The sequence below is a fragment of the Atractosteus spatula genome, chromosome 15 (assembly GCF_055471065.1).
Source record: "Atractosteus spatula isolate fAtrSpa1 chromosome 15, fAtrSpa1.hap1, whole genome shotgun sequence".
Classification (NCBI taxonomy): Eukaryota; Metazoa; Chordata; class Actinopteri; order Semionotiformes; family Lepisosteidae; genus Atractosteus; species Atractosteus spatula.
In genome coordinates, this window is record NC_142720.1 from 23,395,549 (window position 1) to 23,413,302 (window position 17,754).

General features: G+C 42.4%; 2 protein-coding genes across 3 annotated transcripts; one reads left to right on the forward strand and one right to left on the reverse strand.

Annotated features, from left to right (window-relative positions):
* Positions 1-3,069, forward strand: bag2 (BAG cochaperone 2). The gene is made up of 3 exons (XM_088933779.1): positions 1-255; positions 1,268-1,377; positions 2,184-3,069. Exons 1-3 carry the CDS (start codon positions 131-133, stop codon positions 2,576-2,578), a joined length of 630 nt encoding a protein of 209 aa, XP_088789905.1. The 5' UTR covers positions 1-130; the 3' UTR covers positions 2,579-3,069.
* Positions 3,070-4,635: 1,566 nt separating this feature from the next.
* rab23 (RAB23, member RAS oncogene family) lies at positions 4,636-16,650 on the reverse strand. Of its 2 annotated transcripts, none has more exons than XM_088933777.1 (7): positions 16,179-16,650; positions 12,466-12,717; positions 9,455-9,540; positions 8,190-8,346; positions 7,226-7,308; positions 6,604-6,696; positions 4,636-6,151 (listed from the first exon to the last, which is right to left on the reverse strand). In XM_088933777.1, exons 2-7 carry the CDS (start codon positions 12,618-12,620, stop codon positions 6,012-6,014), a joined length of 714 nt encoding a protein of 237 aa, XP_088789903.1. In that variant the 5' UTR covers positions 12,621-12,717; positions 16,179-16,650; the 3' UTR covers positions 4,636-6,011. The 2 variants fall into 2 exon arrangements, with proteins under 2 accessions (XP_088789903.1, XP_088789904.1); XM_088933778.1 differs by having other exon boundaries at positions 16,513-16,620.
* Positions 16,651-17,754: the final 1,104 nt, after the last annotated feature.

Sequence of the window (17,754 nt, forward strand, 5' to 3'; positions counted from 1 at the left end):
GACATACGGGCGCTGCCTGCGAGCGGCGAGCTGCGAGCGAAACCGCTAGAAGTTGCCCCTAGAGGCAAGATCGGAGAGCTGTGGGTTAAGGAGCTGCGACTCTCCTGGGGAATCGGCATTTCCAGGCACCATGGCTCAAGCTAAGATCCTCGCCAAAATGAATGAAAGTGAGAGGAACAGCAAGTTCAGCAGATCCTTGTCCATGGCGGATCGATCGGGACAACTGCTTGAGAGCCTGGATCAGCTAGAGCTCAGGTAATGTTTGGGGGTGGGGGAGGTTTTAGAAAACTTTAAAACTTTAAACATTTTTAAAAGTTTAAAATGAAAAGAACGGCGGCCGAGGTTCGCTCGTCTTGACTGGATTGTATTTTAGTTTTTTTTAGAGTCGCTTTCTTGTGTTCGTGGGCTCTGGCACCTTGTTTCCAAGACCGCATTCTTGTCCTGTCGCTTAGTCTCGCCTCCAGAGATACATTTTATCTGAAAACAACGGCATACTTTGTTGTTTTTGAAGCTCGTTTGCAAATATTTCAATTTTTGTATTGTATGAACAACAGGTGGACAAGGGGGGGTCGACTTTGCTTAATGACTCCCACGTGCGGTCTTGGGAAATTAAAAATAGCCCCTTTGGGGGTTTCTCAGGGCTGCTGGGCTTCAGCGCAATCCACATCACACTTTCATACGAAAACCTGCTGTTCGTCAACACTGCCTTGTGATTCTACTGCTAGGAACATTTAACTTCATTGGCTGTTTAAATCATAGACCTGTCCGTTTCTCCCAGACAGCTGCAGTTCAACACGTACCGTACAGTAGGTTCACATTCCTCACATGGGTGTCATTTTACGAGGAGATTACAGAAACGCAGGATGTATTTCTTTGGAAATGAAGTTCACGTGTTTTCTGATTTTTGTCCAGAACATTTTGAGGCAGAGATAATTGTCCTGGATCTAGCTGCACACTACATATAAATATTTTTACACCACTTGGCAGGTGATATATTTGTACATAATGATCCTACTTTACTTAAATTTGAAAAAAATTCTTAAGTGCAACAAGAATATAACCATCTGGTTTCCCCAGGCATATCCAATATTCACAACCTAAGTTTGTTCTTGAATATAATAGCATTGTTTAAAGAGGCTGATCTCAAATGGAAAAAATGCAAACCCATTGGTGTAGTTTTTCAGCATTAAATGTAAAATGTATTACTAAGGCCAGTCGATTCTTTCATGAAGTAAAACAGACTTCAAACATTGTTGTCTTCTGTCAGAGTGGAAGCTTTACGAGAGGCAGCCACTGCGATGGAGCAGGAGAAGGAAAGTTTGCTGGAAATGATTCAGTCTGTGAAGAACAGCCAGGAGATGCGAACCATCAGTGATGGTGAGTGAGAGGAGTGTCACACTGTAGGTCATGGACAGCTGTCACACAGGTGAAGACTGACAAGGTCTGTGAAAACCGTGGATCTTACTTCCGGCATCCTTTCCATGTGCAGCATACATAGTCTGGAGCAGGGTTTCTTTAACCTCGTTTGGCTACAAGACATCCTGCTCAAGCAGTCTCTCAGATGGCCCAATTTAGATTAACATCAAACTGAAGTCTGTGATTAGTTTTCAAAGAAAGCTACTATTTGTTAAAATATTGCAGGCAGATCTACATGTCAACAGATCCCCTGTGTTATCAGAGCAGATCCACTTTTTTAAGAGCATCAATTTTTCATGTACTGTACATATATATATTCTCTTTGACTGTGGGGCCCTCTTAGACCCTAGTTAAACCCATCCATTGCAGTCTGGTAAAATCCGATGATCAAAAATGTTCATTTGAGCTGACAGCAGTGCAACAGGGTGCGAGATAAAGGAACTGTCTTTGTAGCCTCCAGATTTAATCATTCCCCTGTTTAAATAGGAACAAAGAACATCACACTCTGAATAGACAGTTTCCTGCTGAAAAAAGTAAAGAAAAGTCATTTTTAGTGATATTTGAAACAAGACACAATCAACAATTATTTCTTATGATGTTTTTTGTTCAGTTTTCAACAGAGGAATGAATAAATCAGGAGGGCACAGTTTTAGTGAATTCAGCCTAGAATCAGTCAATCAGTGAAACTGTCCATTGTGCACCTCGGATCTTGTGTGTGCTGCACACACCGTGTCTTCATTCTAGAGACCCGTTTGTCCCATTTTCAGGGGAACGGGAGGAGCTGACGTTGACCGCGGACCGCCTGCTTGGTCGAACCCTGACTGTCGAGGTTTCCGTGGAAACCATCCGTAACCCCCAGCAGCAGGAAGCTCTGAGGAAGGCGACGTCTGAGATCGATGAGATCGCCTCCAAAGTTCTGGATGACCTGGACGGTGCCAGAAAGCGCCTGATGTCTCTGCATGCAGCCTGTATCACTGAGGCACCCCCGGGTCCTGTGGATCAAAAGTTCCAGACCATAGTCATCAGCTGTGCCTTGGAGGACCAGAAGAAAATCAAGAGAAGACTGGAGACTCTGATCAGGAACGTGGACAACACAGGAAAAACCATAAGGATTATGGATCAACAGAAAGTGGACCTTCCAAAAACCTCAAATGGCAACTAAACCTGCCTGTGGAATTGTTACTGTAGAGCTAACATCACAACTATTATACACTCACTAATCTATAAGAGCTTAACATAACACTCTCCTGAAGAATTAAGATTTCTTACTATGACAGCATCATATACATTCCACTGAGCATAAAAAAGATGGAAAACGAGAAGGCCATTAGGTTCGTCTGAAAGGAGTCACAAGAAATCCCGTTTTTTTTAAATTCAGGATTAAGTCAGGTTTGAAAAGAGGTTCAGAAAGCAGTAAAAATATTGTAAACAGGAAAGCTAAATTTCAAATGTCTTCAGACAACACTGTGGAAATGTGGATTTTTTTTTACAGTGCTGCAGTTACTGAATGAGATGCCCTGAAGTCCTTCGTAGTTATACCATTCTTACTTCATTAGGTATCATTCAGATTGTGAACAGTGCAGCTTTATACATGTTAATCTTTTTCTGTAACACCCTTCTGTTGTGGAAAATACAGTGTGTGGAATACAGTGAGATCTGGTTGCTACAGTTTGCTTCTTTGCAATCCAAAAGCAAGTGTGAAGTGAGGTGTCGCTCCTCATTGCAAACTGCTGGACATGGCGCACGTTGTTCTCCAGTCTAGCAAAGTATATATTTGTCTTTTAGCCTAAGAAAACATCTGGAATTTGAGTGCAATTAAACAATGAGAATGTTTTACTGTTCCTGACAGTTTCCCTATTTACCAAGTCCAAATGGTTTGGAATCAAAAGTTTAACATTTGTCTTTGTAGGGATTATTTTCTCAGAAGCTTTTTAAAATTGGGCATTTTTCCACAGTGGAAGAATTTGGCACACTTAATCTTTCCACTAAGGTGCAGGAATGGACTTAAATTAAAAATCTTTAAGGTTAGATTCAAAAGGTCAACTGAGTTCAGTGCAACAGAGAGTGTTGTGGTGTGCTTCTTTACTCTGATAAAATAATACCAACTTTGTTGTGAAAAGTTGGCACAACAAATTCTTGCTTTGTGGAAAAGTCAAAATAGCTGGAATAATAACTTAATTTTCTGAAAGTAAAACAGTGAAATTGAAGCCATCACCGAGCAGCAGGCAGTACAGCAGCACCTCGCACACATTTTAGAAGATGTGGTTCAAATAGAAACCCAAAGCAGAGGAAAGAATTGCACTGGTGCAGCACACCCACTGAAGAAGGAAAGCATATCCGGATGAGATCAAGATCGTGCTTTCATGCGGCATGAATAGTCATACGAAGCCGTTTTATTTTCTTTAAATCTTCTTCCAAGTACAAATTTTGCCTGAAGACAGATGCCTTCGACAAAACAGTCCTCATAAAGCAGTGGGCTAGGGAGTCTTCAGCAGACCGTTTTAGTGATTCTCCAGGCTCTTTTCAGCTGTCTAAATAAAGACTTGCCTTATTCTCAGTGTGACACAGATAAGTCAGGGATGGCTGCCCAGAAAATCCTTCTGCTGTCCTCGGATCTTTGTGTGAACCCTGTCTTGATAAACTGGTTCCTAATGACCGAGACATTCCTGGAGTGACCGCCAGATTTGTGCCTCTCCTTTTAGTAAAGCCCAGAGACACTTCACAGCTTCAGCACAGGAAAGCTGCAATTAGCTGCAACAGGTCTCAGGACTCCATTCCTGGCCCACTGCAACCAGCATCGCAAAACAAGCTTTCCTGGCTGCTGCAACAATAGCCTTAATCTGCTGCAAACCAGTCAGCCTTTCTGGCCTTTTCACCAGCAACTACACACTCAGATGCAGGTGGCATTCTCATCCAAGTAGATGTTATGTTTTGTGCATGCATATGATCTCATTTGTATGTCAACCTCTATGGTATATAGACTTTCAATGAGCTCTGATTCCACAGCAAATTTCAAGTGGCCTAAAGCAGCAAGTACTACATTACCTGTCACGTTAAAAAAAAACTGTGGTAGAGGCAGAAGGCAGTTTTAGGCTTTTAACGGTATATACCTTCAAGAAAACCATACACCTCCCTCTCTTTTGCATTACTGGCCTGGTAAGAAAGAGCATGTGAAGTAAAAAAAAGGGGATCGAAGGAAAAAAAGAGACAATATAGTACTTAGCCTTAATTTGAAACTCAGAATTTTTTAATGATGTAGAGTCACAATATGCAGAGCATGGATTACATCGAGACATTGCTCCGTTAGTTCAGCTTTCAGTACCCTTTTTTGGTAACTGCACCTCAAAAAATCCAAATGTACCTTTACCAATACAAACAAAAACTGCTAGCACTGCTGAGACCAATGACTGAACATTACAAAATCCAATATGTAAACATTGAATTTTAATTCCAATACCTTGAAGAAATCAAGGGTATGTGTGAAGCCTTTGAAAAGTCTCACTGCTGGCAGGAGTACAACAGGTCTAACTTTGGGATTTACAATATCCTGCTAACTTAATATTGAACAGAAATTAAACTTAAATGGACAGTCTAAAAATCTTACAGAATTAAAAAGATAACAGTATAGTCCAAGTGAAGTCTGAAGGATATGCTACATTTGTTATTTTCCTGTAGCCATTTATTAATGAATTCAAAGAAAAGGCTGCTTCTTTTTATTAGCTCAAGATGTGTTCTGACAACTTGTAAAAAACAAACTAAAATTCATAAGGCAAACATTAAATGTTCTCAAAAACAAACTTGTTTAGAAATGCAGAATAGGATAAATGATAATATTTGAGTACAATGGAAACAAGCACAGAAACCTTCTCTTCGCAGCACTGCCCAAATAGCTACAGCGGAGAGCGTGTCATCAGTCAAAACTAAAGGAAGGCAAATACATATCAAAATGATTTGGCACTATTTTGTTTCTAAAGTTAGCTTTCTGGCTTCAGCCTACATTCAAGAAGCACTGTCAATTTCTATAAAAATATCCTCAAGAAGAGTTTTGGAACATCATGGTTCCACATTGGTACATCCATGATATAACAAAGAATGTTCAATAAGGTTCAAGGAAAAAAAAAACATTAGTATCAAACAGTCTGTATATCTCAATCAGTACAAACATATTGCACAGATGGACAGTAATATGCACAAGTAGACATTTGCTGAAACCACATATGTGTACAAAGATGTAGGCCTGTGAGTATTTAACCATCAGAAAGAGTCATGTCAGTCAAGCCTTCACTGTGTGTTGTGTTGTCTAGATATCCTATACTGTTTGAAATCAATAATTTCATCATAATCAATTATGGAATGCTTAACATCGCAAATCTATAAAAATACACATTCCAACGTGGTGCAGTAAATTACAGACGATTTTGGCTGACCTACAAGGCACAGCCTCAGGGGGCAGAGAAAGGCATTTGAAATTGAGATGAGGGCAGTCTTGCAGCAGAACGATCCACAACAAAGTCACTCAGTCCACAGTCGGCGAAGACTGCCCCCGAGCGCAGGAGGGAGACCCTGTCCGGGCCTGGCACGGGCCTGGCACGGGCCTAGAGCAGGCGGCAGCCGCTGAAGGGGCTCTTGATCTTCTTGGTCCTCTGCTTGTTGGGTCGGAGGCTTATGACTTCCCGGCCGTTGAGAGTGCTGGAGTTGTGGCCAGAGTGGCTCCCGCCGGCCGTGTTGAAAACCCCTGGTACGAGAGGAAGGGTCAGCTGGCTCTCAGGACCCAAGGAAATACTAAAAACAAGCACATCCCGTTCCCCTCAGAGGACTCCCAGGCCAGGAGTCACAGCGTGCGTCTCCCACCCTGCTCTGCCTCTCCTTCTAGACGCACCGGAACCGGTCCGCCAGCAGCCCAAGGTACATCTTGAAGCTGCTCCATTGTAAATGACTTCAGGCTCCTTACATTTCAGACGGTTTCATGACTTAAACCAGGAATAAACAATAATGCATTCACACTAACACAGACCCCCTCAACATGCCACCAAGTTTATCAGTAAAATGTAAGTTTATTTACTGAGCAAAATGTCCCTAATATCCTAGTATTTGTGTGATCCTAACTGTGGGATCTGTAAGACTAAATTTATCTTCTTGCTGCTGTATGACATAAAAAACACAATACTAGTAACCCTGCATACTGACCGATTTTATTGCTGGCTGTGTGCACCACTTCTGGCTCCTCTGCCGTCTGTTGCTTAATCCTCTGAAGGTATTTGTCCGCAAGATACTTGAATACTGAGGAAAGACATCATACTGATCAATGAAAGAGAAAACTCAAGCTGGACAGCACACAAAAAAAAAACCTCTTTTCCTCATTAGAGAATAACTAACCACACTACAGAAAGGAGAAGAGGAAAAAACTATAAATGCAGTTGTGTGCTCTTTAAAAGGCTAGTAAAAATCAAATCAGGATTTTAAATGATCTTTTTTCAAGTGTTTTTTTAATCCTGAGAACTAATTGAGCAGACAGCCAGTCAAAGGCAAGTTGTCTTTCACCTGTTGGCAAGCTGATACTACTTTCAGACACAGAATTAAATTCCTGTTATAATTTCTCTCTCCTCAATTCTGATGTTGATGCGCAGTAATGTATTTGTTCCGCTGTACTTTTGTTGCCTTCTTTTCACTTCTGTCGTGTATTGTGTTAAGTATTGCACTTTGAGTTTCTCAAAATGCATTAAACTGAGGTGCAAAAACGCTGGAAAAGCACGGACCTTGTGCTTGAAGCACAACAGTTCTCAGAGACTGCATCCTGGACTCCACTTACCTTCATTGACATTGAGATCTTCTTTCACTGAAGTACGATAGAATCTCAGCTTCAGCTTCTTTGCTAGTCCCTCAGCCTCCTCACTGCCCATCAGAGAACACATTTTTTAACGAGAAACAAAAAGGAAAAAAAACATCAAAACTCATGGATAAAAATATTTTTAAAACCCCAAAACAGGAAAATGGCTTTTACTGCAATGTCAAGTTTTTGTTTATAAACAAAAATGTGAATTCACTTTCTTCATTTGTTCAAAACTGTCCTGTACAAACCGCAGAGTGCACAGTCGCAGTGGTGAAGAGTGCTCAGAGAAGCGATGGGGCAGCAAGCCTCTCCTCTGACCGGTGCTCAACACCTGCTATGGGGCTTGTGTGTCCAGGCCATGTCTCGAGGGAGGCTGGCACTTCACAAAGTCCAGAGAAAAGCAATCAGTACACTGCAATTAAGGGACAGGCAAAAGGAACTAAACCTTTTAGTCTTAAGAGCAAACAGAGGGGAGCTGATGCAAGTATTCCGATTGAGGATGTCCCCTTCCTCGCGCCCGTTGCTGCCTGCAGCCCTGTACCCGATAAAACCGATAGAAAATGGATGGATGGGCAAAGTCGGCTCCAGGGGATTTCTGCAAAATGACAAACCAGAGGGCCCAGGGGCTTGCGGGAATACAAAGCAAGCTGCAAGAAATGGCCGGGTGAAATTCTGAGATCAGTAAACTACTAATTAACAAAAGGTTAATTCAATCAAAGGCAAGATGGTGGGAGAGAGGCCCCCCTCTCATTTATAATCTTGGTTCTGTTCTCCTTTCACAATAGGCTATTCTGAAGTGGATATAACAAAAATATGTCATGATTGTACAGGAATATAAAAAAAAAAACTCAACTGCAGAATAATGAACAACATGCTGGAGAAAACAACAGAAAACAACTTCCAGTTGACATAATGCCACACCCTAGAAACTGAGAAGCCTCACTTTTTGATTACAGAGTCATCCAGGAGATCGATCTTATTCTGGACGAGGACGGTGGGGATGTCTCCCACTTCGGCCTCCACCTTCTCTCTCCAACTGGAAATGGCTTCAAAGGACTCTCTGTCGGTGGTAGAAAAGACCAGCACACAGGCCTGCGCCCCTGAAAATGAGAGACACTTTCACCTCACTGTGGAAGACGTGTCATTGCGTCAATGCAAAACAATCTACTTGCATGAGGACTGTACTGCTGGTGAAGAAACACTGCAATCGTACGCCTGTATGAGAATGAATGTGCTATAGTACAAAACATGCAAAGTCTTGTACTTGTTCGCTAATAGTTCTGGGAGACCAGGTGCAATTCATGAAGTAAAATAATTTCAGTATGAATGCATAATGCATGTTGCCACAACCCATCTTTATTCTACAATTTAGTTACAAGGGTTTCCCTAGAATAATTTTTGTTTATAACTTTGTATTGCAAGAAAACATTAAACTTCTGTTCCTCAAATATGCTTACTGTGGTTTTTCTGGTCTTGCACTGCAGCTTTTCTGGTAATTCTGCTCAGACCACCTGCCACTAATTGATGTCTAAATCTCATGTGTCCCCCAGGGAGATTTGTAATGTGGATATTGTCTACAATATCTAGAGAAATACTGACAACTGTCTGGTGAAGAGTTCCAGAGGAATCAAGCATTGCTGTACTGGAGGCCTGAGACAGCAGGGACCTCCATACTGTACTACTGAATATACGAGTATTCACAGACGACAAGACTAGAGTGAGCAGGACTCAGCTCGGGGCCTCTTGACGGGGTGCGGATGAAGATGATCTGCTGTACAGAAGGAAAATACGATCACCAGACACCACAACAGGAAGAAAGAGGAGTGCCGGGGGACTGGCGAGTGTGTATGAACTCAAGTGTGTGCTGGTCTGGAAGGCAGCCTGTGGTCTTCTAGACCATATTCTAGAAGCAGCTAGCTTGAAGGTGTACTGGCTACACGTACTGTATCACAGCATCCAGATTACAAACAACAGTCCCTGCTGAAACTATGCAAGGGAAATGGTCACGCAGTCACAGCGAACCTGGGAAGCAGGAACTAAAGCCAAACCCTAGCTGCCTTAGCAGAGGTGTGCGATACATACCCCCCAGGAGATGAATGTGATTCCAGAACTAAGCAAAGCCTCAATTATGTGGATGTTATATGCATCACTTTCAGCTCGGCGTAAATATACAAGTGCCAAGGTTGTGTAATGTTTTGCAGTCCCCACCTCTGTAATAAGCCTTTGTGATTGCATCAAACTCCTCCTGGCCTGCAGTGTCCCACAGCATCAGCCTGACGTCCTCATCGTTAACTCTGTGCAGAGAAAGAGATCAGACACCCAGGGTAATTGCTACAACATTCTAACCAGCCTGAGCCAATTGTTCCAAATTTATTGACAAAATGCAATCCGCTACACATGATAAAGCTTATCCTAATTAAAAAGCTTCAGGCTTCATGCTGGCCTAATGAGGTCCTGTTCCAAATATACATATCGATGGCTTGCTAAATATCCTAAGTGGATACATAAATACCACAAAACATGGTACATAAATGCACACAACAAAGCAAAACTCCTCTTTAGGCTTCAGCAGAAAAAAAATCAAACTGCTCTGTGATGGACAGGTATCCCTAAAGTCACAGACTGGAAACTCTTGATTGATACGAAATTCAGACCAAAAAGTAACTTCATATTAAGTTTATATTAATTAACACTTTAGCACAGTCTTTGGAAATGCTGATATTTTATATATAAAATGTTTTGAGAAATAGTTATGCAGGATATAAAAGTCTAGTAGAACAGATCTGATGTCTCCCAGACTGTATCTGGTAAGGTATGTAGCTCAGGGGGCCACCTGAGTGCATGAACCAGGAGAAGCCCTCGCTCAAGCACAAGCTGCGAACTATGATCATGGGTTCGAGCCCAACTGTGACAGGACTGGACCAGACAGACTGAGACACTGCGATGAGGGGATGAGGGGTGCCTCTCCTCCAGCTGCTGCTGAACCTTGGGAATGGGCTGTGGTGCCCGTACTTCCTCAGCTCCAATGATAAGCGGCTCAGAGGAGGACAGGTCAGAGATTCTGCCTACACTTCCTCATTCTCCCCTTGTAGCTGCGGGCCGAGACGTGGACAACACACAGCTGGCTACTCCAAACTGGGCAGGTGTAGGTATAGCAGAAGTAACGTGATTGTAAATTCATATAAAACGATAAAGTAGCTCCATTTGATCCATTCCATAGGACAGCGGTGTTAAAAGACATGAAGTGTAACATATGCCCTCACATTGCAGGCTGTGTGTGATGCGTTCAAGTAGGTAGCTGCATCAGCATGTGTAGGCTGCAAGGAATAAACCTTTACTTGTTCCTGTGTGCGATATGTGCAAGACACTCCTATAGTATCTATGCTGTAGGTTGCGGTGACCATTAGGAGTGACCACAAAGAGGCTTCGATTTTGAAAAACCAAGAGGAGGAAATACAGTGTGAGAACGGAAAGACCAAATCATTTAGAATTTAGCTGGAATGTGACTTTTATTTTATACAATACATGTAAGGGATTTCAAATTCCCAAAACTGTCCGATTGACTTTTCAGTCTTCCTCCATATGAGAGTTGGGTTTTCTAGAAAGAGAGCCATACTGTCTCTACAACTTCCTGATGGGAGCTATGTTTCCTCCTGTTATTCACTTTCCTAATCCAATTGGACACAGCACAGTATTTCTTGGCTAAACTCTGGTTTGCAGACTTTGTTGTAAAGAAACACCCAAACCTTTTAATCGACATTACTCATTTATTTCTTAATTATTTGGTCTCTATCCTGAAATCTGTAACGGTTTTTGGCTGCTGAACCATCACATTTCCACTAACACCTGTTTGGCAAGAGAATATTTTAAATAAAGGCAATAAGATGGAGTTACATCAACTTTGCTTCCATTACTAAAGATTTTAGTAGCTAGAATTAATGACTATCTAATATTTGCCCTGTTTCTATTTGTAGATACCCTTAAGGTAAATATCTGGAGATCAACTTGAATAGCTAAATTCCCATAATAATACACCAAGAAAGGTAAGTTCATCAAGAGAAACAGAAGTGGGAAACACTCAAAATGGAAGCAGCAAAGCACTTCAGTCATTGAGTTATGTGAGCTCAAAGACTCACAGACCTCAGGCACTTATTGTTTTGAAAGGAAAAGCAACCAAGTTTACACTCAAATATACACACAAATGAAGTGACTGTCCTACAACTTATGATCACTTGAAATATGTGGGTTGAATATAAAGTGTTTTCATATAATCACGTATTATTCACAAAAAATAAAGTGTTGATTATTTTGCACTTGTCTTATGATCACAAAAATATGTTTTGACTTTTCTGTTCTAATACTTATGGGGGCACTGTGAAAGTGGCACACGTGTGCACTAGTGAGCGGATGTTCGATGTGACATTTACTGCCATTCAGCCTGAACTCACAAAGGTCAGAAGACATGAAAGAACTCTGGCCAGTTCCAGGATGAGTTATGCACCTACTGTATGTCAAACTTCTACAGGCTGGAGCATAAATATTTTAGCAAACCCAGAACAGAGAAGCACATTTCATTTTTAATAAGTTACTTTCATGCAACAGCATAACAATTTGGTAAAGAAAGATGTTTTTTATCAACTACCTCCGAAATGCTCAAACAATTAAAATAATTAATTGCTACGAAGGATTTTTTATAAAGCACAATGTAAGACTGCAGAGATATTTGAAACCAAAATTATGACACCTTCCCCCTTCTCTTAAAGGCAGCCTCATCTCCTACTAAATCCTGGATTTCCAGACCTCTCCTCCTGCTCTCCCTGAGGTTGGACTCTCACTCTCACCTGCTTTTTCTCCATTTCCTCGCGGCTCCCTGCCCCTTCTTACTGCTCTGTCCTTTGCTCTCCTGTGCCTTATTTACCTGCTGCTTCCCCTCTCTCATGCCTGACGAAGGCTCCAGAGCTGAGAAGTTCTGTTTCTTTCCTCACTTCTCAGCATGGAATGAATCCTCTCCTGTTCCTCTGCAGCCTACGCATACAGACTCCTATGTGAATGTAAGACTTTGGCTGGAGAGTTCTTCAGGTTTCTCCTTTCTGTGTTTCAGGGTGAAAGTAACCTTTTCTGATCCTGTGCAGCCAATGCACACTGAGGCAGCTCCCACTCAAACACAACTCTTGACCCTTTCTGTATGTTGGTTTCTAGAGGCGATCGATCGGACATACCGAATCTGCCGCTCGAGAAAGTCCACTCCGATGGTCTTTTTATAATCCTTGGTGAAGATTCCCTTGCAGTAGCGCTGGATCATGCTGGACTTGCCCACAGCTCCATTCCCCACCACCACCACCTTGATGGCCACCTCCATGTCCTCCTCCAGCATGGCTGCAGCTGAAAGTGCTCCGGTCAGGGGTCAGGGGTCAGGGGTCGAGGCAGCTTCCACTACTCAGGGCTGGGTCTTGGAATCACTCGAGCACTACCTTGAACACATTGGAAATATAATCACAGGCTCTTAAAAAAAAAAGACAAGAATTCCTGTATATACGATATAAATATGATGGAGAATTCATCATGCAGGAATGATGGGCTAAAAGGGAAGCTGTTTTCCACACTCTGAAAAAGAATTCTTCTTTATAAAAAGCTTTTATTTGCAGACCAAAACATATAGCAAAAAAGAGAAAACATTTCATTCACAGTGACTCCCTTTGGAATTTAAACACTTGTTTAAAAGGCAATAATACACAAAAAAAGTCTTCAGAAAGGTAACTGCTAAAAAGTTTTATTGACAGGCACCTGGATTCACACCTATACATAAGTTGATATGAGTCAAAATTATAACAAAAGGTCAATAATCAGTATTTCTAAAATGTATCATCTCCTTCTTTCACCTCAGAAGATATTCAGACTTAGGTATAGTAGTTACCCCTCAATCTACTTAACCTTAAAAAACTACAGTAAAGAGTTGTGAGGGAGAGAGGGAAACTGGCAGTTAATAAAGCCGAGAACAAAAGAGAGGGTAGCTGAGAGATGGCGGGGAGCAGACGAGGAGTATCAACACTCTGGGAGAACTGGAGGAAAGGTGTGAATGTATTACAATATATTAGTCCCAGGTACGGTTACTGCAATATTGCATAAACACTTGTTTCAGTCCTCCTGGGATTTAACAATCATTTTATGCGAGTTAATCACAAATTAATTATTCTCCATCTTGTTTCAGGGGCATAAATACAACATGAGCTCTGAAGTACAAAGAGAGCTGATCTATTAATCCCCAGTGCTTTAAAATTAAAGAAACACTCATGACACTATGCAGTATTGCAATAATTTAAACGCACATCTGAACGTCTCAGGCTTTTCATTTTGAAATTTGATCATTAATTTGCTAAAATAATCAATTTAAGGTGCAAGGAAAACTCACAGGGGAAAATCTGGGATTTACTGATAATCAGTAAAGAAAGCCCATCATTACATATGACCAAGAGACCAATATAGGAATCTTTTAAACTGTGTTTTAATTTCACTCCTTTAATAGAGAAGGGACAGACGAATTTTCAAGAATTCAATTCAATTTAAAAAATGCAGACATGTGGGGACAGTTTCCCAGCAACTGCTGCTCATACACAGTGCTCTAATAACACAGATGATATAGGGGATATTACTCATGTTTATGTGGAAGGGGCCACCAGGATATTGTCTTGACATAGTTCCATCCATTAACTGTTCATTAATCTGAAACTCATTAGCGCCCAAAAAGCAATTACAGCACAATGTAAATTCATTTCTATACTAACTGAACTTTAATACAGCAATCAAAGCATCTTCATCTTCAATAGCTTCTAGCCTGCATACTCTTTCCATTACTTGGTTGCACAAGAAAACCACAATGAAATGCCAAAGCTTAAATGCATGACGTGTGTCTGTTTTCTATCCTGCTGTCCAGACAGCTAAGGCTCTTGACAGTGAGCTCATGGCAGTTGGGACAGCTGTGGTCTCACTCCTGGAGGTCTCAGTGGAACAGCTGCTTCCCCTGAACTGCACAAGTTGAGGCCTGAGCATGACAAGCGTACCCCTCTCTTTCTGGTACTGAGAACTGCAGTGGAGATGCATTCAAGTACGGAAAGAGATGAGCTCAAGATTACCGAACAGTGGACGTGACTGGAAATATTGACAACACTTTTCCTGTGCGTTAAAGAAGGGGAAAAAATGGACTGTGCTTGATTTGTTTGACAGCTGCACAATGATGCCTGTAAAGGAGGTACAAAGCGAGTCCAGGAAGAGATCGCCCGAGACTCTACCTGCTGTACTGATTTTATTATATTTTATTACGTAAGCTGACAAGAAGGGGGGGATACTGCTCTGGACAAGAAAAGAGAGACACTTGATTTTCAATCCTTCGAAATTCAGGAGGATTCAGGATGAATAAATTACATACATTTCTAAGGAGAAGTAGTCAAAATTCGAAACTAGAGGATTATTTATTGTTTGAAAATGGTGAGAAACGTTCCGTTTAATAATTCCATATTTATGACTTAAAAAGAAACTAACCCTTAGGGCTACTACAGCTGAAGACAGCAGGCAACGCTACCTCCCTCCTGTACAAACAAGTCTCCTCTAAGAATAGTAACAGCATGCATCACCTGATTTACAGCTATAGTATAAAGTCAATCGCACCATATGGTCTGATGCAGCAGTACAGCAACACAGTGATGACATTCTTATTTCTCATTTATTAAAAAGATAAAATTATTCCATTTCAGCTTTCAAAATGTGCATGACTCTGAGGCCTACGTATTCTAACATCATGCCGAAACCTGTTTTTTTTTAATTCATACTGTGATTTTAGGATGGATTTCTGCAAGTTTTCATGAGACCAAGGGGAAATTCATCAAGCACTACTGAAAATGTTCCAACTCGTTATGCCTGCATGTTTTATAGGGGCTACAAAACGCACATTCCAGGCTTTAACAGGTAAAACAACGTGGCATGCAAAAAGCTGGAAAATGTCCAAGCCACTTGTCCAAACACATTGATGATTTTTATGGCACAGACACACTTTCGAGACACCGAAATGCAGCATGCTCATGACCAACATCATAGGTCCTGTAAATGTACCTCGTGAATTCCAACAACAAACCAGAAAATCAGAAAGGGCGTTATGAGTGACATCCATCTGTACTCTACCGTCTCACTGAGGGCTGTGGGGGAGCCGGAGCCTATCCCAGCAGGCAACAGGCGCAAAAGGGGTACAGCCTGGACAGGACACCAGCGCACCACAGGACACACACTCAAACCAGGACCAATTTCCCCCGAGGCTCAATAACCTCCCAGTACGTCTTTGGGCTGTGGGAGGACACCAGAGCAGCCGGAGGAAAACCAGGTGAACACAGGGTGAATTCAGATAGATCAAACCTTTTAATTATTTCGTACTTTTAGAGAACGATTTTGGGGAAGAGTGACTTAACAGTAATTGCTTTCTTGAAATGGGGCTACATTTGAAGTCTCCTTTTAAAATCCTGTCTGCGGCAATTACGCGTGGAAAGGGGCGATGTACTGAATCACAGTTAATGGGCGTAGACACGCAAGTAACTATTTCACGACGACGATCGGGTAGCAAATACACCTTCTGTAGTATTTGTAGCTGAAACGCAAGCACACCTCTGGACTCAGACTGTAACAAAATATCAGGTAACGACATTCACGATTACATTCGACTCAGGACCCCAGAACGAATTACAGGAGTAAAAACAGTCACTAGTCACCGAAATTGCTGCATTTGGTGTCGCAACTCCCCATTTACAGCAGCAGAATCACACATGAGCACCTGAAACATTGAGAAGAAAATACGAAAACGCATCTGCAGCTTCGATGCATGAGCGTCATGCATGATCCGATTATCAATTTTAGTGACAGTACATGTGAAGAGCCCAACAGCCTTGCCTACCTGCATTCAGTCGGTAACATTTTCCGCTGAAGCTGTAACTCCGCGCAGAAAATTTAATAAGCGCCTCGCGTTCCTCGGCCTCCTATCGGAATAACCGCATTAAAAATATTCTTAAAGAGAATCAAAGTGTTTCCTCATCGATTCATAGGATTTTGTTCGGGGATGATGCCTCCGGCGGCCTTAAACTCTTTCCTATCCCCCGAAAACGGCGGCAGCCGCGTCAAAACTTCATCAATCATCAATTACACTACGCGACCAACGAGCATCACGACACCACGGCAATGAGGTGCAAACAGAGCTGCTCTCCTGGAAATGTCCCCAGGGTCGGCTGCACCTTGTTATTCTGGTTCACTATCGCCTGGCGTGGGCTGAATACCGGTCCATAGCGCTACACCATCTCTCATTTCTCTCCTGGGCAGTCCTCTCTCCCTGCTCGGTTGCTATAAACGCTCCAGGTTTCCGGCGGTAAACAGGGCATAGAGGAAATGACTTCATTTTTTTCCGTTTGCCCCCACCTTCTCACGACATTTCCAAAGTTTTTTTTTCTTAAAGGATCGGGAGCTGAAGTGGGCGCCTGTCCCGCACTCACAAAGCTTTTTCCATAGGTTTGATCTTAGCATCGTTTCTCCTAAAGACTGTAATTGTAAAGGTCCTCGTATAAGCTGTAAAATAGTAGTTGTGTAATTTAGCATAAACCTTTATCTGGACAAGCATGTACAGTATAAGCACACGTTCTACAATGAAGTATCGCACATTTACGAAGTTACTAAATTAACTAATTTGCACCGTGCAATAAGAACAGAGAATACAGCACGTAAATTCGTTTGGTGTTACGTTTTATTTTCATTAACGCACTGACCTTCCGAAGAGATGCAACTGATTCTGTGTGACAGGAGAGTAAGAGCATAACAAATACTCTAGAGAGATGACAGGACAGCAAAATCAAAATAATTTGAAACGTAACTTAAAATATAACAGGGAATGAGCATGTTTGACATATAATTTTAAATGACTTCAATTATTAAAATGTGATTGAATACCATTCAAATTAAATAAATGTTATAATACTGTAACGCTTACGGCCGTCAGGTACTGTGTAAGAGCCGGCGTACCAGAGCAGGTGACGTCACCGCCCTTCCCTATGATAGCAGGACTACAGCTACTGGGCTGGAAAGAGATCTCTCTTTAGCTCACGGGGCTAGGTCGCTGCAGAGAGACGCGGAAGTCCCGGGTTCGAGCCCCGGACGGTGTGGGGCCGACCTGATGCGGCAAGGGCGCCCGCCGGAGCCCCCGTTGCGTTACATTGGTGTCAGAAGTGGGCAGAATGAGCAACTCGTGGCAGACATTATCCGACTCTGTTAAGCGCCGGCTGACGCTGACAGACGCAGAACCCATCGGCAGCACTCATAGGGAGCCTGAGCAACTCCTGGGTGCGACAGGTGGCCACAGCCCTTACCAGGGCTACCCAGTAGTGGCCCCGCCAGTAGAATTGGGGCGGCTGCCCCGGAGAGAAGATGCCCTCCCTGCCGGAGCCGATCAGCGATTCCCACACCCATCGGCGCGGGTGCGACCAGGT